Source organism: Siphateles boraxobius, unplaced genomic scaffold (assembly GCF_051911475.1).
Source record: "Siphateles boraxobius isolate OS27281-9 unplaced genomic scaffold, OSU_SipBor_1 6, whole genome shotgun sequence".
NCBI classification, from domain to species: Eukaryota; Metazoa; Chordata; class Actinopteri; order Cypriniformes; family Leuciscidae; genus Siphateles; species Siphateles boraxobius.
The window spans coordinates 2,898,823-2,921,728 of record NW_027509186.1 but is presented as its reverse complement, the minus strand read 5'-3'; the positions used below and the strand labels follow the sequence as shown (position 1 = coordinate 2,921,728).

The following is a 22,906-nucleotide window of genomic DNA, read 5'->3' as shown; positions in this document are numbered from 1 at the left end:
TGCAGCATTTGTATTTAACATGCCTCCACTTGTTTCCACCCAATTTTGTACTGAGGACCTTTCACGTGTAAAGCAAACGTGATAACCACTACACTACGGAAACTTGGTTTGGATCTCATTCCAACCTCTTCTAGCGTACGCTTGTTCAAAAGCGACTGAAACTATAGACTGCCCAGTGTTTTTAAGATGGCAAAAAGCTGCTAATTTTGTTGGCAGACCGAACATTTTATATTACTGTACAGGAAACCTCAATGGTCATCCGTTTTCTTTTTGTCCTTTTCTAAAGAGATTAAACCACAAACATCCCTGCAAGTGTACTGACCTGCTCAACAGAAAATCGCATACGAAATTTTTGCAAAAACCACCCTTAGTTTCCGCCCAGTTTCGAACTGGGGACCTTTCGCGTGTGAGGCGAACGTGATAAGCACTACACTACGGAAACACGTCTTCATGTTGCAGACATAAATCTTTAGGTGCACGCTTATTAAAAAGCATATAAAGGAAATGAGCGCTGCTACCACCTAGCGTGGCAAACAGTTTAAATATTCTGTCAGAATCCAACCACTGTTTCTGCTCGGTTTCGAACAGAGGACCTTTCTCGTGTTAGGCAAACATGATGAACACTACACTACAGAAACCTATTGATGAGGCACATGTGCTTTTTAGAAGATGGGTCCTTCCCATAATCTACTCTGCAAGCAGTGTGACAGTCTGTGAATTCCACAAACAACAGAACAGAGGTCATTCGGCATGGCAGTCTGCCTACAGCTCCTGGGTACGATGGCCTTCACCTGTCTTAAAAGTAAGGGTTTTGTATCGAATTGCAGCATTTATATTTAACATGCCTCCACTTGTTTCCGCCCAGTTTTGAACTGAAGACCTTTGCGTGTAAAGCGAACGTGATATCATAGCATGTGCTTTTTAGAAGATGGCTCCTTCCCATAATCTGCTCTGCAAGCAGTGTGACAGTCTGTGAATTCCACAAACAACAGAACAGAGGTCATTCGGCATGGCAGTCTGCCTACAGCTCCTTGGTAGGATGGCCTTCACCTGTCTCAAAAGTAAGGGTTTTGTAGCGAATTGCAGCATTTATATTTAAAATGCATCCACTTGTTTCCACCCAGGTTTGAACTGAGGACCTTTCACGTGTAAAGCAAACGTGGTAACCACTACACTTCCGAAACTTGATTTGGACGTCAGTCCCACCGCTTCTAGGGTACGCTTTTTCAAAAGCGACTGAAACTATAGACTGCCCAGTGTTTTTAACATGGCAAAAAGCTGCTAATTTTGTTGGCAGACCGAACATTTTATATTACTGTACAGGAAACCTCAATGGTCATTTGTTTTATTTTTGTCCTTTTTTAAGAGATTAAACCACAAACATCCCTGCAAGTGTACTGACCTGCTCAACAGAAAATCGCATACGAATTTTTTGCAAAAATCACCCACAGTTTCCGCCCAGTTTCGAACTGGGGACTTATCGCGTGTGAGGCAAACGTGATAACCACTACACTACAAACACGTCTTCAGGTTGCAGACATTAATCTTTAGGTGCACGCTTATTAAAAAGCATATAAAGGAAATGAGCGCTGCACACACCTAGCGTGGAAAAGAGTTAAAGTTTTCTGTCAGAATCCAACCACTGTTTCTGCTCGGTTTCGAACCGAGGACCTTTCGCGTGTTAGGCGAATGTGATGACCACTACACTACAGAAACCTATTGATGAGGTGCATGTGCTTTTTAGAAGATGGCTCCTTCCCATAATCTGCTCTGCAAGCAGTGTGACAGTCTGTGAATTCCACAAACAACAGAACAGAGGTCATTCGGCACCCACCTAGTGTCATTCGGCATGGCAGTTTGCCTACAGCTCCTTGGTACGATGGCCTTCACCTGTCTCAAAAGTAAGGGTTTTGTAGCGAATTGCAGCATTTATATTTAAAACGCATCCACTTGTTTCCGCCCAGTTTTGAACTGAGGACCTTTCGCGTGTAAAGCAAACGTGATAACCACTAAACTTCCGAAACTTGATTTGGACGTCAGTCCCACCGCTTCTGGGGTACGCTTGTTCAAAAGCGACTGAAACTATAGACTGCCCAGTGTTTTAAAAATGGCAAAAAGCTGCTAATTTTGTTTGCAGACCAAACATTTTTTATTACTGTACAGGAAACCTCAACGGTCATTTGTTTTATTTTTGTCCTTTTCTAAAGAGATTAAACCACAAACATCCCTGCAAGTGTACTGACCTGCTCAACAGAAAATCGCATACGAAATTTTTGCAAAAACCACCCACTGTTTCCACCCAGTTTCGAACCTGGGACCTTTTCGCGTGTGAGGCGAACGTGATAACCTCTGCACTACGGAAACACGTCTTCAGGTGGCAGACATAAATCTTTAGGTGCACGCTTGTTAACCCTCTGGGGTCCAAAGTGTTTTTGGGGTTCTGGAGGTGTTCTGACATGCTCTAACATTTGAGCTTTTTTCAGTTATTTATAAACATGTTAATGGCAAAGGTGTAAATTCACTCTATATAGCACAAACAGGGCTACCATAATATGTTAGCAAGATGTATGTACATGTTTGTATTTTTGAGAGAATATTGTTTATGCATGGTTATTGAAAAAACTAAAACTTAAAGTCTCTGAAATAAGGCCACAAAACACATACTAAATATGTGTCCACAAGACTTTTGACTAATTGATGTTCTCGCCTAGGATTTTTGCTTCAAAATGATCTGAAAATCATCCTTCCAAATCATTCACATAAAACAATACATTGATTTAAATTTAGTAAAACAATTTTTGTTTGGAAAGGCAATATGCGAAATGGGCGTGACTCATGTATAATGGTCTGATTCACACCTGTGAAGACAAAAGACCTGCTTAATGAGCCGCATAATGAGCTTTCCACAGGTGTGTCACTGAGCCACAAGAAAGAATACAAGGACACAAGAAAAGAAATGTGTATATATACTACAAAATTGGTTCACAGTTGGAAACATCTATAAAAAATAGTATTTTTCCACTTGTATTTTTGCTTGCAAATTGTATAATATCCAAGGTGAACATTTCTAGTAATTGTGTAGTTAATTCTCATACTGTATTTTCAGAAAGTTTTGAATATGTATCCTCTCCCCAAATTTGTCACTAATAAAACACAATACAAATAATTTGAAGAGAAGGCTTATATTGACCTTTTAAGATTTTGTTTACATCTACCTTGTAAATATATTATTTGCTATTTTATTAAAAAGGTTACAATTACAGCAACAATTAAAATAACAATATTTCAAGTGTAATATTTCTTTGTAAAAACTAAAGTGTACATTTTATCATACATATTTCAAATTTAAGGATTCATTAGTTTGAATAAAGCCTACATTGGAACAAACACTATAATAGCATCCTAGTTGATGACTTTATTTTTGACAAAACAAACATAGCCTAATATATTTAACATTTGAGCAGAAATTGGTGAACAAAAGCTTATTCAATGTGGCAGTAGTCTATAGTTTAGGCTACAGTAAACAGTTAATAATCTATTTAAAACTAGTCAACAAAATGTTGTCTTTCATATTTCTTCTGTAACATAGGCATATTGTTTGTTGTTTTTATGATAGCCTATATTAGGGCATATAAATATTAATTTGCAGTTTAATACGTTGCTAATACAAAGACATTTTAACGTTATTTCAACCTATTTCAGTCGATTTTCACTCATCTCAGTATAGCAATAGGGTTTGGTAAAAACTGTTCAGTTCATTCATTCACACACGCGATTCATATTTAAACAGTCTTTTTGCAGTTTACATACACTATGATATCGCGATTAGAACAATAATAAAAAAACTTACTTCTCAGATGGATATTTCATATTTCTTTGTAAAAACTAAATTATACATTTTATCATACATATTTCAAAGTTAAGGATTCATTAGTTTGAATAAAGCCTACATTGGAACAAACACTATAATAGCATCCTACTTGATGACTTTATTTTTGACAAAACAAACATAGCCTAATATATAACATTTGAGCAGAAATTGGTGAACAAAAGCTTATTCAATGTGGCAGTAGCATATTTTACATTAAACAGTTAATAATCTATCAAAAACTAGTCAACAAAATGTTGTCTTTCATATTTCGTCTGTAACAGGCATATCGTTTGTTGTTTTTATGAGCCTATATTAGGGCATAAATTTTAATTTGCAGTTTAATACGTTGCTAATACAAAGACATTTTAACGTTATTTCAACATATTTCAGTCGATTTTCACTCATCTCAGTATAGCAATAGGGTTTGGTAAAAACTGTTCAGTTCATTCATTCACACACAGACGCGATTCATATTTAAACAGTCTTTTTGCGGTTTACATACACTATGATATCGCGATTAGAACAATAATAATAAAGAACTTACTTATCAGATGGATCCGTTGCTCCTCGGAATGAAAAAAAAACAGCACATGTTCTGAGGTAAATGTCCCAGGATTACTCCTCACACAGCCTCGCAAGAAGAAATAGTAGGCTACATTAATCTGATGATTACATTTGTTGTGTTATTGCGTTTATGAGGGGCGTTGACACTTTGCATGTGTTGCTTCAGATCATTTGCGTTTGAATACCGCGCGCTCTCCGTGGGCGTGTCAGATTAGCAGGATAATGAGCTAAGAGAACGATAATGAGATCGGCTGACACCTCTCTCTTTTTTAATAGATTACATAAACAGAGAATATTTATTTTAGTTTTGAATTAGATATTTTAAAAGTACAAACTTAAATGATTATAAAGATATATTGCTCGTGCTTGTGTGAATAGTATTCGCTGAGCTTTGTTTAAGTTTAGAGACGTGCACCAGAAAAAAATTTAACGGAGACAGAGAGGCAGAAAGCACACCCTGTTTATTTTCTTCATTTTACAAAAGCACACGGTTTTGATGTTAATGTGAGTGTACACAAAAAAAGAAGACCCTCTATAGTTTATAATCATGTATTGATTTTATTTATATGACGTAAAATGACGGAGTATTTTAAGTCTATGTTGCTGCTATGTGGAAAAAAAACGACCCAAGAGAGTTAAAAAGCGTATAAAGGAAATGAGCGCTACACTCACCTAGCGTGGCAAACAGTATAAATTTTCTGTCAGACCCCAACCACTGTTTCTGCTCGGTTTCAAACCGAGGACCTTTCGCGAGTTAGGCGAATGTGATGACCACTACACTACAGAAACCTATTGATGAGATGGATGTGCTTTTTAGAAGATGGCTCCTTCCCATAATCTGCCCTGCAAGCAGTGTGAGTAGTTATAACCATTCGGCTTATGTCAAAATGATTTATGACCCTATGATTGACAGGTGGGCGGGGCTAACCTTTGACCTTCCGGAGGGTGTTCCGGAGGTCCTTTGATGTAGGGATTAACCTTTGACCTTCCGGAGGGGTTGTTCCGGAGGTCGCTTAATTTAGGGATTAACCTTTGACCTATCGATCGATCAAGTTGACAGTTGTCTTTACCCTATTGACCTTTGTATGATATATGAAGTGGCCAGTTGTCTTTGCCAGTTGTCTTTGCCCCATTGATTTTGACCTATTGACCCCGGGGGGAAATAACTTCTTGGTGTGGGAAATCCCCTCCGTGTCGGGGTGAGAAAATAATTTTTCTAATGTCGCATATAGATTAGAATAGATTAGAATTACAAAAGTAAAATCATCTTACCGTTTCACTATGGTGAAGAATTGGATTAAAGTTGACAGTCTCCGCACTGTGTGTGTGTGCGTCTGTCTGTGAGTGTGTGCGTGTCATCCGATATCCTGGCATTCCTGAGCACGCTATATAAATAGGGACTGTGTGTTGTAGCCAGACCAGAAAGAGAACCATGAGCTACATGAGCATGGATGGTTCATCCTCCCCTAAAACCCCAGAGATGGCGCTGACCAGCAAGATGATGGAAAGTCTGACTATGGCACCGAGAAAGGCCATTGGACACGTCCGTTTGACAAACTTTCTCCATGAAACTTCGGAATGGACTCAAGCTGAATATATGATGTGTAGTAACCGTGTATTCGGGTACAAATTTCATAAACCCTCACGAATTGTTATACTCTACACCGCCGACGGCGTGGGTGAGTTTCAGCCTGGGGAAGATCCGTGTGTTGTATTTCCTGAAAAAGACTGGACTCTATTTTACACGTTTGTCTGGAAGGATCTGCACGACATCGGCGAAGAGCCTTTGTACACTGCCGAGTGGGACGGTGTAAGCCCAAACACCCGGTACCGTGTGGTAGGTGACCATACTAAAAAGAAGCCGAATGATTCTGTCTACATATTCTGCTGTAAAGACAAGACAAAGCTAGACAGCACTCGATCAAGAGTTATCCGGCCTAACGAGCATCACGATCTGTACGAAATGCAATTTGTGTTCAATTGGTGCGATCTGAATCTGCTGACTAGTGTTTTTTCAGCCATCAACCAAATGTTCAAATGGTGTGACCTGCACGACGGATACAACAAAATCAAAGTGCAGCTGTTCCACCCCGAGAGATGCGCGCGCAGCAGTTCGTTTACTAAGCCATCCACGCCCATTCACTACAGTCATCCTAAAGCTCGACTGTCAGACCCTCCCAAGCGTCTTTATAAACCGTGGTTAAAATTCTAGAACGTTCCGCCCTCTTCTACAACCTCATAAATTCCAGCGACCAGACCCTCCCGAGCAAACACATATAAACCATGGCTGAAGACGGAGGTCCAGAACCCACACACGTGTGCAGCTGCGGTATCTCTTTCGGCAGCATTCTCGACCCTGACGATAGCGTGATCGACCATATTCTGACCGACGACGCCGGACCATCGGGTCTCCACAAAGACTGGCCCCCGGCCAAAACTACCAGACGTCGCATAGCCTTGGCACCGTGCTTTGAAAACGACTGGGCTCAGACTAAAAATACCAAACGTCGCTTAGACTGGGATTTGGAGATCGAGTGCGACTGCGCTTGCACTAAACCTTCACCACCATCCAACAAAAAGCTTGGATCTCACAACCTGACTTACGAGTCCGACGGACGCAACGACCCCGATGCTAAACCCAATTTAGATGCTACAGATGGATGTTTCAGCGACGTTGGATTCAAAATCATAAAAGCAGCGGTCGTGGTGCTGTTGCAACATCTCATTGGTGATAAGCTCAAGGAGGAATGTGAGGGGTGTGCGATTGATCATCCTAGCCAGCTGCAGCATTCCTGCCTGTTTGACCCTCCCAACTACTTCTTCGACACACACTTTGATGAACTGTCAGGCAAGCTGTTTAAACCCAATTTTCATACCATCATTACTATTATCCTCAACCGGTGTGGGTTAAAATCTCGACCCCACCGTATACAAGGAACAGTCGGGGGTATTCTGCATGAATTAAAAGACAAACCATTCATCACAGCCAAGCTAGAAGAAATCAGGGGGAGACTTCTGGACAAACCCTGCAAGGAGATCATCTACGACGTCGTTGATCTCTGGGAAGGTCTCTCCATCGTGAATGGGGAGTGACCAAACCTCCTCCGACATGGGCGTTGTGGGGAGTATAACACACTTTATAGCATCCATGTTTAAAGATCATTACAAAGACCAGATCATCGGTCTTATGAACAAGATTATTGAGGACGCATCCGATTCCCCGTTTGAAATTTTACGTGATGATGACGACAGTACACGTGAGACCAATCTCAAGAAAATGATGATAAATGTAAGAGGTCTGGGTCGTAACAATACATGGTGCTCTATGATCTCCGCATGTCTTGACGATGACGAACAAGTATTCTATGTGATAAAACAGGTTCCCGATTGGCTGTACGGTTCACAGTCTGACATCGATGTCTATGATACGTTATCCATGTTCACGTTTGTAGTTGATGTATGTATCCATTTGGTCAAAAAGTCAAAGGGGTTAGACACTGATGATGAGGAGATGGTCGAACGTCGTCAATTGATTAACATCGTCGACCAAATTATTGAACTGTTTACCGATTATGTCCTAAACAGAAACATGTTTGTGTTCCGCGACTTTTTATTCTGGCTAGATTGTGATTAGACCGTTGTATTATATCCGTTTTACTTAGACTGTAACGTCATTATATCCATTTTTTTACTATGTTGTATTATATTCATTTTAACCTTGAGTGTGCATGTAGCATGATTATATCCATTTTTACTTAATGTTTGTTGTATTATATTCATTTTTTTTACCTAGCGTGTACAGACATGTCATTATAACCATTTTTACTTAGCCTGTATATTCTGTAACGTCATTATATCCATATTTTTTTAATAAAAGATTGATTCAAATCATCCGTACCTCTCATTCTTTCACAGCGGGTGAAACATCATCATCATCATGTCCGAGCTCATGAAAAAGGCTTATTATACACCGTCCAACCCAGGTTCTTTAGGGGGTAAAAAAACGATTAAAAGATGCCGTCTTAAAAGATAGCGGAGTCCGCCTAAGCGATAAACAGGTTTCAGAATGGCTGGCTGGTGAGGATGCTTACACATTACACAAAACAGCGCCGATAAAATACAAACGAAATAGGGTGGTTGTATACGGAATCGATACTCAGTTCCAGGCTGATTTGGTCGACATGACCGCTTATGCCAAGGATAATGACGGTCATAAATATCTGCTGACCTGCGTGGACGTTTTCACCAAACACGCGTGGACCAGGGTGTTGAAGAATAAGAGCGGGGTTGAGGTTACCAAAGCGTTCGAGTCTATACTCGAAGAGGGGCGTGTCCCACAGAAATTGCAGACGGATCAGGGGAAGGAATTTTTTAACAAACATTTTCAAAATCTCATGAAAAAGCATGACATTAATCATTTCGCTACCGCTACCGATTTGAAAGCCAGCGTCGTTGAACGATTTAATAGAACGTTAAAAAGTCGCATGTGGAGATTTTTAACGGCTACCAATTCACGACGATACATAGATGTTTTACAGGACATTATTCAAGGGTACAATACCAGTTATCATCGCAGTATCAGAATGAGACCCGTGGACGTCAGCAGAGTCAATGAGGGCCAAGTGTTTCAAAACTTGTATGGGGATGTAAAGAAGAATAAGACCGAGAAACCCGTATTAAAGTTCAAAGTCGGCGACGTCGTCAGGATTTCTAAAGTGAGAGGTCCGTTTGCCAAAGGTTATGAGCAGAACTACACAGAAGAGTTTTTCACTGTATCCTCATGTATCCCGCGCCAACCCCCGGTCTACAGACTCAGCGATTATGACGGCGAAGTCCTTGAAGGGGTTTTTTATGAAAAAGAGCTGCAAAAAATAATTGTGAGTAAAAACAAATCTTTTAAGGTGGAAAAGATTTTAGGTCAGAAAAAACAAGGCAAATCTACGCTTGTTTTAGTGAAATGGCTAGGATGGCCTTCAAAATTCAACAGCTATGTAGATAAAAAAACTGTGGTGGACTTGCAATCTCCTTAAAACGCATCGACCATAACGGATGAGATCATACCATCATGGACGAGCACGGGTTCTACGTCACGCTACCATGCAATGCATCGTCGTGGGTTTACCCCCAAAATCGAATATCCAGCTATACAACCAGACTACCAAAAGCTATAAGCTTGAAAGGACCCTGGCAAGTCGGACTAGTCGAAATCGAATATCCTAGAAGTTGGTATAGCTTTAACGACAAAGAAGGATATTTCACCCTAAACATTGCGTCGGATGGTGATACGGTTAAAAAAAAACACAGCGAAGCAATTAAACATAGCTGGAGGGTACTACCCGAATATTCGCACCATCGTACGTGTTATAAATCAACTTATCCTAAATCATGGGGTATTGACTCATGATGAAATAAAAAACAAACTGTTTCTGGTGGCAAAACCCAACGTTTCACTCTACTTCCGAGGGAGACTCGGCATTATTTTAGGATTAGCGAAAGGCGGGTATCTCGGACAATCGAGCTACGATAAAGAAACAGATTTGACGAAAACCATTATGATGTACGCCCCCCATCAATGCGACATCAACGCAGGGATTTACACACTCTACGTCTACACGGACATTATCCAATATCAAGTGGTCGGCGATTCTCACGTACCCCTTTTGAGATGCGTACATATATCGGGTAAAACCAACGAGACGGTCATTGCTAGATACGACAAGCCGCATTACGCATCGATCGCCAAGGATCACATCACTGACATCACCATAGAGGTTAAGGACGATCAAAACAAACCGGTACCCTTCACTTACGGGAAAGTCATCGTAAAACTACACTTTAAACCAAAAAATGAATTATCATTATAGACCTAGAGAGAGTCCGGACTATGTCGCCTACTATCAAAACCAAGCCGGGGGAGCTTTACCGGGTTATGCCGGGGGAGGGGTTATGTATGGTAGCGGCTTAGGGGGTATTTTTAGAGGTCTGTTCAGGATGGCCGTACCTCTGTTAAAAAGAGGCTTCAGCATTGCAAAGCCCCACCTAAAATCGGCTGCTAAAAATATAGTATCCGACGTCTTCTCAAATGTATTGATGCGTTCCCACGACAATGATGCTAAAGCTCAAGGCGGATCTGGTCTGATGGTCATGGCACGTAAGAGAACGTCCAAACCTCCCGGTGTGAGAAGGCGTGGTCAATCGGGGGTGAAAAGGAAGAAAACAACACATGTATCAAACAAACGCTCACTCGTACGTAGAAAGCGTAAGAAGACTGTTAGGCGAAACGCGTCGGTCAAGAGAGGGGTAAAAACCATATTCTAACATGGCGTTACTGCATCGTATGTCGGGAGAGTGCATCAAGTCCGAGCTGGACTTATTTACGGTACCTCTGACACAGACCATCATCGAGAAAAACAGCTATTTAGAAGTAGCTCCGTTATCGGCCCTTTCGCCCTCTGCCCCGATAGAGTTTTTTATCGCGGGAAACGGGGATGATTATATGGATCTCAATAACACCATGCTCTATCTACGGGTGAAAATCACGCAGCCTGACGGAGACGATATCCCGCATCCGGCTAGGGTTGGACTCATTAACTACCCGGGCGCTACAATATTTTCGCAAGTCGACATAACCCTGGGTGATCGCCTGATATCTCAAAGCTCAAGCACCTATCCTTATCGCTGTATCATAGAGAGTCTGCTCAACTACGGTAAGGATACGTTGGAATCTCTGTTCTCCACATCGTTGTTTCACAAAGATTCGGCGGGTCAGATGGATGTGCATGACCCCCCTGGCAATAACGCGGGACTGACAAAGAGGGCGACCTATACCAGCCGGAGCAGGGAGGTGGAACTGTTTACCCCCATACACGCCGATATATTCTTCCAGGAGAAACTTTTACTGAATGGGGTGGATGTTAAGTTGCGATTTATTCGAGCAAAAGATGAATTCTGCCTGATGAGGGGCGACGACATTGCTTACAAATTAAATATAACGGCGGCATCCCTATTTGTCAAGAAAGTGTCTGTATCACCCCCGGTGAGACTGGCTCACGCACAGGCGTTACTGTCAACAACGGCCAAGTACGCCGTCGACAGGGTCTGTCTAAAAACGTTCTCAATCCCTACTGGGTCTCGTGTTCTGAATCAAGAAAATCTGTTTTTAGGAACATTGCCAAAGTCTATCATCATCGCCATGGTCGACAACGATGCATTCACCGGATCCTACACAAAAAATCCATTTGCGTTCAAACATTACAATCTGGAGTTCTTAGCCGTCTACGTCGACTCTCAGCAATTCCCCGCTAAACCTCTACAACCTAATTTCGAAGCCGGTGTGGCGGCGCGTGAATTTTATCAGCTTTCGATGGCGACCGGTAGACACCTTAAAGACCGCGCACTCTGTATCGACAGTAACGATTTCATAAACGGATACACGCTTTATGCGTTTAACCTCACCCCGGATGAAGAGTGTGGCCAACACATTTCGCTCATCAAGTCCGGAAATATCAGAGTCGAAGCTCGTTTCAGACAACCGCTGCCAAATACCGTTAACTTAATCATTTACGCCGTTTTTGATTCTCTCATTGAAGTGTCTAACCGCAGACAGGTGCTGATCGATTACTATTGAGAGATGAACACGCTTCAACTCACAGCTATCGTGGATAAAATGACGTGCAGAACACATTTTCTTGGGGTTCTACCGAGCGATCAACTACCCAAAAAACCTGTGAGGACCTTACCTGCGATGGGGATCATTAACACCGACCCCGCTCGGCTACCCGGTGAGCATGTGATAGCCGTTTATTTACCCGAAGAGGGGCCCGCTTGTTTTTTCGACAGCTTTGGCAATCCACCCAACAGCACCCGCTTCCCAACCAGCATCGATCACTTTCTAGCGACCAACCACCCCCAAGTATTATATTCCGACAGACAAGTCCAGGATTATTCATCCAATACCTGTGGGGAGCACTGTTTGTTTTTTCTATATCATTTAACTAAAGGTTGTGACTATGACCGTGTGTTGAAACTATACACCGACGATTATATTAAAAATGATAAAATGGTATCCCTATTTGTGAAGAGATTAAGACCGCATGTGTGTAATGATAAAATGTCATCCTGTGTGCAAACGTGTTTGATCTATAAATAAAAAATCTTAAAACATTTTATTTTTTATCGTCTTTATTTAATCGTAAGATACATTCGTTAAAATTCCAACCATTGCCTCGGATCACCGGTCGATATTTTAAACACAGAGTCTTTCGGAGTCCTGTAGCATGAATATTTCCGTGCCTTTTTATAAGGTCTAACATCGGGTGTGGTGGCGGGGGTGGCGGGTTTACTCTTTAGAGACTTAATCACGCTCCTGACCTGTTGATTCGGCACTGTAGAAAAAGGAATGTTTAACTCGCCAAAAGCCTGTAGAAACTCCGTCCATCCCAGAGGTCTCCGGTCATCCCGAACCTTTTGGGGGGCCGTCACATTTTTTAACAAATCAACCATGTGTGAACCTGGTACGACTTTACCCTTGAACACAAACTCCCCCGATTCGTTCCACCCGCTTAGTCCTTTAGCTTTAGACATCTTGTCTAATATGTATCTACTGTTTTTCACGCTTCTCGAAGGGACATTCTTCAGCACTTCGTCCTCCACAGCCCCCTCAGCAACACCGTCTTCAACATTAGCAGTGCGGGGAGCGGCTGGCGTTTGCGCATCTTTAGGCTCAGGGTCACTATGGGGTAACGAGAGGGTTAAAACCCCGCTCTCACGATCCCCTTGTCTAACGATGGTCAAAAACCTGCTTAGGGTATTGGTGTAAAGTTTGGCTTTTTCGTACGGATTCAAACCGGTGCGATGTAAAATATTTCTTATGGCACCGTCCAAATCGTTTTCCACAGTCTGTTGAATGTTCTCGCGTACATTCTCAGTTTTCATCTTATCCAGCTGATGCTGCGGGACTAAATACATCTTCTCAGCGTACTCCATCCTATCGATTGGCTATCAAGCTTGTCAGGAACGGGACGGCGACGCTTAATAAAGGTAAAAGGAAGCCGCCCTTTTGGTTGATGACTCGTTTCTTGGCCGCTATGCCAATTTTTTTATCGGCCACAAATTTGATTTCCGCTTTTCTCTTTTTCAGTTTTTGGTACTGCTGGCGATTGACCGGGATCGTGCCGTAGAGGATGTTTAGCGCCAATTCGCACAGCGATAAAATGAATTCGTCGGACACCGATTGTAAAATAACACGTCGTTGTTTAGGAGACGCTTTATGTAGCAGTTTTAACACCGGCAGATGTTTACAAAGTCTGGCGGACATGACGATTTATCACGTTCTTCTTTTTTTCGGGATATAAACCACTTGACGGTCGGACAGCAATCCTGTTCTGAGACGGTACTGCTCCGGAGTTTTAGCTTTATAGTCTATCAATAGGTATCCGAAAGATCGGTTGACCGCGTCGTGATAACATTCCATAAAGTATTTTGTGTTTCCCGGGTACATTTGTCGTCCTAGCATCGCTACCTGATTGACGTCCCTGGGGTTTTTAAACAAAATCATATAATTGGCGTTTAAGCTGATGGTTCGACTGGACTTACCCTGTGCAAATAAATTTTGCACTATATAGATGCTGCTGAGATTCCGATGGTGACAATATTGCGTAAATACGCGCTGGAGTTCCAGGTTGGCGCTAGCTTGCTGCATCAAATCATCCACGATGAGAAGATTTGTTTTATGAGTAAATCATCATCATTCAGACTCTCGGGTATTCCATGCACAAATTTAATGTCGTACAATTTCAGTACATCGTCGTACAAAGGCTGCCAGCAATCATACAACCATACAATGTTTTCAATTTTCTTGGAGATTATAGTCAAACCCTTTTCCAACAAAAGTTTTACAAAATAAGACTTTCCAGAATTGGACGGCCCACTTATAACACAACTAAATGGATGTTGAAGTCTGAAATCAAAATCGGAAACAACCTGAGACCCTCTGTGCATCACCTGATCAGTAGCCATAAGGAAGAGTGGTGAAATCGGGCAAAAGTCTGCGTTTATTATACACCACCTTGAACTTTTTAACGACTGATTTGTTGTGCAATGTGAGAGTCTTTTTATTCCTCACAATATTTTCGGTGTGAGCCAGGATGTGTTTGGCGCTATCCTGCGACGTCACATAACCGTCAACCAGACCAATCAGGGATTCCAGACAGATGGCTCGGGAGTTTTTTGCCTTCAATGTTATACCCTTAGCTTTCATGCACGTCTTACCTTTGGCCGTCTTGTACCCATAAGATTTAGGCCCGCTCGTGCAAAAACACGTTATGAAGTCGCCGTCGTCTAGCTCGCTCGTCAGCTCCCCCAAATGATCCCCTAGAGGCGGTTCCCAGTCCCCCTCCCTAGACACAAAGACGACGGAGTCCGTATCTGAGTAAAGAAGCCGGTCGCCGAGTCTGTCCATCAATTCGTACAATTCCAGTCGTGCATGAGCCGTTGTAAACGCTCCTAGAAACACGTTAACGTCGTGCGCCTTACAAACATCGTCTTTGTCAGGTTTATGCTGAACGAGAGCTACGTCGTCCGAGACGAATGTGAAATAGGACAGTGTGTCGGTATTACCAAAAACGATTCTGGTGAAATCTTCGGGGTCGTTCACCAGAGTCGTTTGAGGCAGGTTCTGTCTTAACGAGAACCGACCCCAAAGCGAATTGAGAATCAATTTCGTGATTGCCCTCTGGGCGGCGTTGTACTTGATCTTTTCGGGGTCGAGTTGAACCCCCTCTTTTTCAAAATACTCAGGGATGTAAGTCTCTTTCTCAGCCTCCGTGACCACATTCGACGGATACCCTGACGCTTGTTGTTTCAAACGCAGAAACGTTTTGACATAATCGCCAAACAATGCGTCTGACCGCTGAGGAAAATGCCAAACCTCGTCTATCTTGGCTACCACATAACCCTTCTCGACGGCTTTTAAAAGCTCGATGCTGACCCAACAGCCCGACAGCGATCTTTCCTGATCCGTGTGGGTACAGGTTGAGGTCTGGTTTTGCTCGTGAGCGCAAGTTCTACATAACGGGAACATGAGTTTTCCTTCGCATCTGTAAGGGAGAACCGGGTGCAGTAATTTGCGGGGAGGGTACACGGTCGCTTTGATAAGGCCGAAATAATTTTCAATCGGTTCAAAATCTTTGAAAATGATTTGTGGATGATCGATCGGATAGCTTTTCCTAGCCTGGCAAAAGGGGTAGAGGCTGGTGAAATCGAGATACCTTATTTTTTCATCTTCGGTCACCTTGTGATAGAGTTTAGGGGCTGTGTCTGATGGGGTTCAAAGCGACAGCAGTGTCCATGGTGTACACAACCATTGTATTCTAAGCCAAACCTCAACCCGTTCTGTTCGTAGTAACCGTCTAAAAAGTACTTACCGAAGGATACTTCGCCATGGTTCAAGGCGTGGTGTAGGTCGACGTTTCGAGTCTTTTTGACATACTCCAGCCATTCTATTGAACCAGATGAATAGCATTTGCTCTGTCGGATGTACGCTTTATTATGCGTGAGAGCCAGCGTATTTTTCTTAAGGAAATGTGTTTTGAAGATCCCCATCGCACAACTAGCGATCGTCGTAAAACTGAAAGGGTCAAGTTTGGTGCATTCGATGAACGACTGGCGATATTTCATACAACCTTCGCGTAATAACACAACGTCGTTAACGCCGTACTCGTACAGTTCTTTCTTAAAGTCAAAGAACTTACCCTCAACCGTGCTGTACCAGGCATTGAACTTTTGTTGGTCTTTATCCGACATGTTATCGTAGTTGTAAAACTTTTTGTCGGGGTAAGGTCCGAAATACTTCGCATTTTCCACTCTGTTGAAAAGATGTGGAAAGTAGCCTTTTTCAGTCGTCGTCAAGTCTAACGCAGCTGGCATTTTGGCTAGGGCAAACGGGGAAAAATGAATAACTGTCGAGGTATCGCTGCGCAAACGTTTCATCATACATAAGGATTAATTTACATCCCTGCATGATAACCTCGATGGCAATCCCAGCTTTGCAGAAATACTCCAGAATGAGAAAGGAGTCAAATCTGGAGGCGTAATGAGCAATGAAGCAGCAGCCTTCATATCGCGGCTGTCTGAAGCGCTTGATTAGCTTAGCTATACAGCCTGTACCGCGAGCTACAAATTTCTCCCCTTGGAACGTGATCGCGCAAACAAAATTAGCCACGTGCCTCCCATTTTCATAACGCGTTTCAAAATCGTAGAAAATGTATTTTTCGCAAAACTCCTTAGGCGCTAGGGGCTGTATGAAGCATTGGTGTTATCCCTCGTCCACCAGAATTTCGCGACAATGGTCGCATTTGTCCGGAGCGCATACGTGTTTGGTTTTCTTGTTTCCCGGTTTAACCTGGTAGCGTCTGTTGCATTGTTTACAGTATTTTATAAGATCACAGGCGGGGTTTTCGTGACCCGGAGGTGGGGTTTTTTTATGCATTTCGAAGCAATAGCTCGATTTACAGTAACGATGCAATCTAGACAGTGTATGGTCGTTTTAGGGTAGGTGTAACATTCTGAGTCGAAGCATACGTTACAGACGTGTTTGCATCGATGGTCTCTGCGACTGGTGTAACTTTTGTAACAAAATTCGCATACGTATTCCGAACCGATGAACCCTGTCAAACTCGTTATCATGTAGTAATGATCGTTATGGTGATAGAGGAACACCGTTTTCGGATGGGGTTCATCACAAGTTTTGTACGTTTCTAAGACAGCTGCGTTAGATCTGTGAAATACGACAATTTTAATGCCTAGAGCTCGTTCCAATGAGGCTATGTCGCTAAAAGCGATTGGATCTTGGATTGAGAAGCCTGCACTGTTTTGGATGGTGGTAGCCAGATTTTCTAACTCGGTCTCGGGTGTTGTGGGTTAAGAAAACGGGCGAGACAAATGGAGAAGCACAAATTATTCGAAATATTTGTGGGGCAAAATAAACTGTTTTTTTTTCTTTTGATCACCTCACCAATGGCCAGATCCATAAGTTTACGTCGTTGACCCCCACCTCCTTGCCTGTTCATAACAACGGTAGCTTCTATCTCAACGGCCTGGTCCGATAATAACTGATTGTTGCTCTGTAAAACTTTTTCAATTTGGTCGTAAAGCAAATTGGGGTCATAATTATTTCCATCGGTTAAAACAGCACTGATGGGTATTTGTAGACTGGAGGCTGACACGGTCAAATTAATCACGGGTACATCCCCACCAAAATCTCTAGCAAAAGTAACAATCCCGCTCAGTGTGTCGTGTAAGTAACGATGATAATCGGCCAGATCTGCAGAGTTGATGACTCTCAGATTCATGCTCCTTCTCAACGATACGCTATTGAAACGAGGTCGTGGTAAAACGTGATATCCGTTAACGAACCCACCCCGGCGAATCAACGCATCAATGTCGAGGGGACTTAATCGCTCATGTGTAGGAGGATTACCTTCGCGGAAAGTATTATCATCGTCGGTAGGATGTTCTACACTATCGTCGTCAGGATCTGGGGGTGGTTCGGCGGTATTTAACCCTGCACCGTGTTGTATGGGTGGGTCATAGAGATTCATATTTGGATTTACGGCTAATTCAAAAAGATCCAAATCAGCAGATTGGTGTGACGATTCTACATTAAGATACTGTTCTAAAGAATCTGGAAGCATACTTATCGTTTCAAGCTCATCCGGAGACAGTTCTGTGTCAGATTGGTCTGATTGACGAGCGTCTGTAAAGAAGTATTTTGATCCATCCATTTTTGAAATTCAGACTAACATCACAGAGTATAAAACAATCACAGAGTATAAAACGTGAGATATTACAAAATCATAGAGCATAGATAAAATAGCATAGTGTATACATGTAATATAATAAGAGTATATAAAAGGAATATAAATCAAAGAGTATAAAATCAAAGAGTGTATATAACAATCAATACATGATCTAACGCGGTACAAAATGGATCGTGAGTAAACTATTAATTGTAGCAGACATCTCATCTATGAGGGTATGGAGAAGACGAAGCCTGAGCAGCATTTCACTATGGTGTTGCGTTGACATATGCTCGTTTATATCAGAATCCTCATCCATGATTAATCGGATAATATGGATGCGGTGAAATATTTCATTGCTCACATTCTGAAAAAAACGATCCTGAACATCGAATCTGCTATGTATCTCTGGCTGAAAGGATCGTAGCTCGTTACGTAAGGCATCTATTCTGCTACGGTTTTCTTCCTGCCTTGCAGAATTTGCATCAATTTTCCTGTTTATATCCGCATTCGCCTCACGAAACTCACTGCGAAATGCATCTATTGAATTAATGAGCTGGCGAATCAGAGGCTTATCGTTGGATGGTTCATCGACTGGTTGAGGGGTCAGCGCTACTTCTTCAACATCGATCTCTTCCGACGATTGGTGAAAATGAAATGGCGTCTGACCGGCGTTCGACGCTTCGCCACGCTCGCTCGTCCAAGAGCTCTGATCCCAAGCGTGGAGTTGAGCCACACCCCAGTCAGTCACATCGTCATCATCATCATCATGGATTCTATCCGAACCTGCTGTATGGAAATATAACAATCAATCATAATGGTATGACAAATTTGAGTTTAAATGTTAATACATGTAGATAGCCTCACCATTAAATAGCTCAGGACTAAATGGGGGTACAGAATAATTCGTTTTTCTAGTCTTTTTCTTTGGTTGGTCTAAATCTGTGGGGGTAGGAACTATTTGATCTCCGACTATGTCTCGCCTATCTGTTACGACGATGGTGTCTTGTTCATTCTCGTCTTCAGTAAGGTCGACCACCGGGAATCCAGGCTGTGTGACGAATTGGATGAAATCTATAAAATAAATAAAACGTTAGATTTCCTTAAACGTAAAACATTACGTTGAAGGTGGATCTTGTTCTTACCATTGGCAGTGCTGTCTCCATCAAACCCATGCGTAGCCACTACGAATTAAAAATAAGTAAAACTTAAAATAAATTAAAATTAATAAATAAAGACGCATAAAAATTGGTACATTTAATTTATAAAGAATAGAAAATAAGTTCTCACATGAATTAATGGCATCAAAGGCGTTCCACTCGACGTTTGAATCTGAGGGGGAAAAACATATTATGATTTGAAGCCGCCTGGTGGGGCCGTTTTATATGGTTGATGACGCGCACACACACACACACACACACACACACACACACACACACACACACACACACACACACACACACACACACCTATAATTTATGAATCATACAACTTGGAAAATTTAAATACATCACATCAGCATTTAAATAGCTAGATTAAAACAATTTGCTCTAAACAAAATCATCTCCAACCATAGGATGACCTATCACAGTAAGGAGTGCATTGTATATCATTTCAGGGCACTAGGGGGGGCTATTTGCCTGTGAACTGGATGTTGTTTGAACTCCGGGACTGGTGGGGGCGCTATTTGCCTGTGAACTGGATGTTGTTTGAACTCCGGGACTGGTGGGGGCGCTATTTGCCTGTGAACTGGATGTTGTTTGAACTCCGGGACTGGTGGGGGCGCTATTTGCCTGTGAACTGGATGTTGTTTGAACTCCGGGACTGGTGGGGGCGCTATTTGCCTGTGAACTGGATGTTGTTTGAACTCCGGGCCTGTGGGGGCGCTATTTGTCTGTGAACTGGATGTTGTTTGAACTCATGGGCAACCATATCCATTCCATACCTGAATGTGACGCTTCAGAAAGTGTTTAAAACGATGATTATATGGTAAAATATATACCAGTATACCGTCAGAAGCATCAGCAATGTTTTTCTGAAACATATACAGACAAAAGCAAAATGATATAGCGCCCATAAAAATGTGTGAGACCCGTTAGCAGCGTAGCACGAGATGCTAACCAACACACATGTTCTATCACCATGCCGCATGGTTAGCTATCCGAAAGATCGGTTTACTAAATTATAACGCTGTATATATCACCGTCTTTTCACATTAAAAGATAGCGCTGCATTATAACACACAAATAGCATTCGTAGAAGAGTGAAGTATGTTGCGGTAAGCCGACGGCTGATCCATGATTTTCATAATAAAAGCTTTTTCACATAAAAAGTTTCACATAAGCAGTACATCCGATGAAAATCCATATTAATACACATAAGCATGGATATGCAGACTGATTTGGTTTAAAATCACCAATGGTCCATATTTTAAAAATCAAACTTTATGATAAATGAATGTGATGTTGCATATTATTAAAAATCATATCTACTGTTTTTCACCCTATGTGAAAACAATATTTAAATCACCGTAGCATAACCCCATAAGCATGGGTATGCAGACTGGTGTGATTTAAAAAACAAAACAAAAAAAACACCAATGTTCCATATTTTTAAATTTCAAACTTTTATGAATATAATCTTACTTATTTAAAAATCATATCTACTGTTTTTCACCATGTGAAAACAATATTTAAATCACCGTAGCATAACCCCATAAGCATGGAAATAAAGACTGATGTGATTTTTTAAAATGTACATATGCAGACTGATATTTTTAAAATCATAGTTTATGATACTTAATATCTGTACCCAGATATTTTTAAAAATCATACTTTATTAATATAATTTTACATATTTAAAAATTCACATCTATTGTTTCACACCCTATGTGAAAAAACAATCTTTAAAACACCATAGCATAAAAGAATTACAAAGAGAAAATACTCACTGTTTTGCATGTTGATGAGTTGAGCTGTGCAGTCTTGAAGTTTGGACAAGATATGGTTTGCCAGGGTTCGAGCCGTCATCTATATATATATATATACATTCTGAGATGCAGTGAAAATGTATGGGAAAGATATAACTATGTGTGTCCGCTAGATGGCGCGCGTGTTCTATGAATGGTACAGGCGAGTTCACAGAGAGGTCGTTCTCAGAGATCTATCCAACATTTGTCGCCGTATTTCACGGATAGAAGGTCAAAACTGTCACAAAAGAGACACTCCTCTCTTGAGATACGATTTTTTTTAATTGGAAAGCGTATCGGTAGGGTGAAGTGGCACGTACAGCGGTACCGGCTCCTTTGAGTCTTTTCTATACAGTTGTTGTTTTTCAGGATATGCTCGCGACCATAAATTAGTATGAATCGTGAAAACAACAGGTGCTAAAGACGGTCCATGGATACATCTCCCAGTGTTGCAAGCACACACACACTTAGCGCTTTGAGTGTCAACTTTAATCCAATTCTTCAGTACTCTGAAACGGTAAGCTGATTTTTATTTTTGTCATCGGTTCGTAAACTGCATGAAATACGTTATGATTTTATTTCTGATCATCCGTTCATACTGTATAGCTTCTTCAACAGTCTAAATGGAAGATGATTTTTATTTTTGGACTGCTATAATTGGAATATTATTTATTTACAATGAATGATGCAAGCATTTTATTTATATACTTTTAAATGAACAATGTTGTTCAACTTTAGTTACTGGGAGATATTTTCTCACTTTCACCCCCCAGCAGGGGGTGCAGGAATAGGGTGGTGTCTCACTCACAGACAGACGCACACACTTAGCGCGGAGACCATTGCTGTCATGCGCTGGTGTTTGAGAGACTGAGGGGAGGGAGGGTGTCATGAAACACACACGCACACACACATACACACACACACACACACACACACACACACACACACACACACACACACGCACACACACACACACACACACACACACACACACACACACACACACACACACACACACACACACACACACACACACACACACACACACATTCCTCCACCACTCTGAATCACAGAGTGTCAAAACACAGAGTGTTTAAAAACTTTAAACTTATTTAATCTGAAATGACTGCTTCAGTAGATTTTTAGTAAGATATTTATTTTTGTTTTGAAAAGATTTTTTATAATTATTTATATACTTTTTAAAAGATCAATGTGTTCAACTTTAGTTAGTGTGAAAATTGTAAATGACTAAATGTAAATTTTATAAATATTTCATTCATATACTTTTAAAGGAGCAGCATGCTTTTCAACTTTAGTGTGAGAGTATTAGAAAAACCTTTTCTCACTATCCCCATTTATATAGCGTGCTCAGGAATGCCAGGATATCGGATGACACGCACACACTCACAGACAGACGCACACACACACAGTGCGGAGACTGTCAACTTTAATCCAATTCTTCACCATAGTGAAACGGTAAGATGATTTTACTTTTGTAATTCTAATCTATTCTAATCTATATGCGACATTAGAAAAATTATTTTCTCACCCCGACACGGAGGGGATTTCCCACACCAAGAAGTTATTTCCCCCCGGGGTCAATAGGTCAAAATCAATGGGGCAAAGACAACTGGCAAAGACAACTGGCAACTTCATATATCATACAAAGGTCAATAGGGTAAAGACAACTGTCAACTTGATCGATCG

At 41.6% G+C, this 22,906-nt stretch overlaps 1 protein-coding gene and 2 non-coding genes across 3 annotated transcripts; 1 reads left to right on the top strand and 2 right to left on the bottom strand.

Annotated features, from left to right (window-relative positions):
* Positions 1-369: 369 nt before the first annotated feature.
* On the bottom strand, positions 370-442 carry trnav-cac (transfer RNA valine (anticodon CAC)). The gene has a single exon. It is a non-coding gene; the product is annotated as a tRNA-Val (tRNA).
* Positions 443-1,643: 1,201 nt separating this feature from the next.
* trnav-aac (transfer RNA valine (anticodon AAC)) lies at positions 1,644-1,716 on the bottom strand. The gene has a single exon. It is a non-coding gene; the product is annotated as a tRNA-Val (tRNA).
* A 9,038-nt stretch (positions 1,717-10,754) lies between these two features.
* On the top strand, positions 10,755-12,062 carry LOC143716457 (uncharacterized protein F54H12.2-like). Its single transcript, XM_077209025.1, has one exon. The coding sequence runs from the start codon at positions 10,755-10,757 to the stop codon at positions 12,060-12,062; it is 1,308 nt and encodes a 435-aa protein (XP_077065140.1).
* The last annotated feature ends 10,844 nt before the right edge of the window (positions 12,063-22,906 follow it).

Coding starts and splice junctions, on each gene's coding strand:
- LOC143716457 (XM_077209025.1), top strand. CDS start 10,755: ATGGCGTTACTGCATCGTATGTCGGGAGAGTGCATCAAGTCCGAGCTG.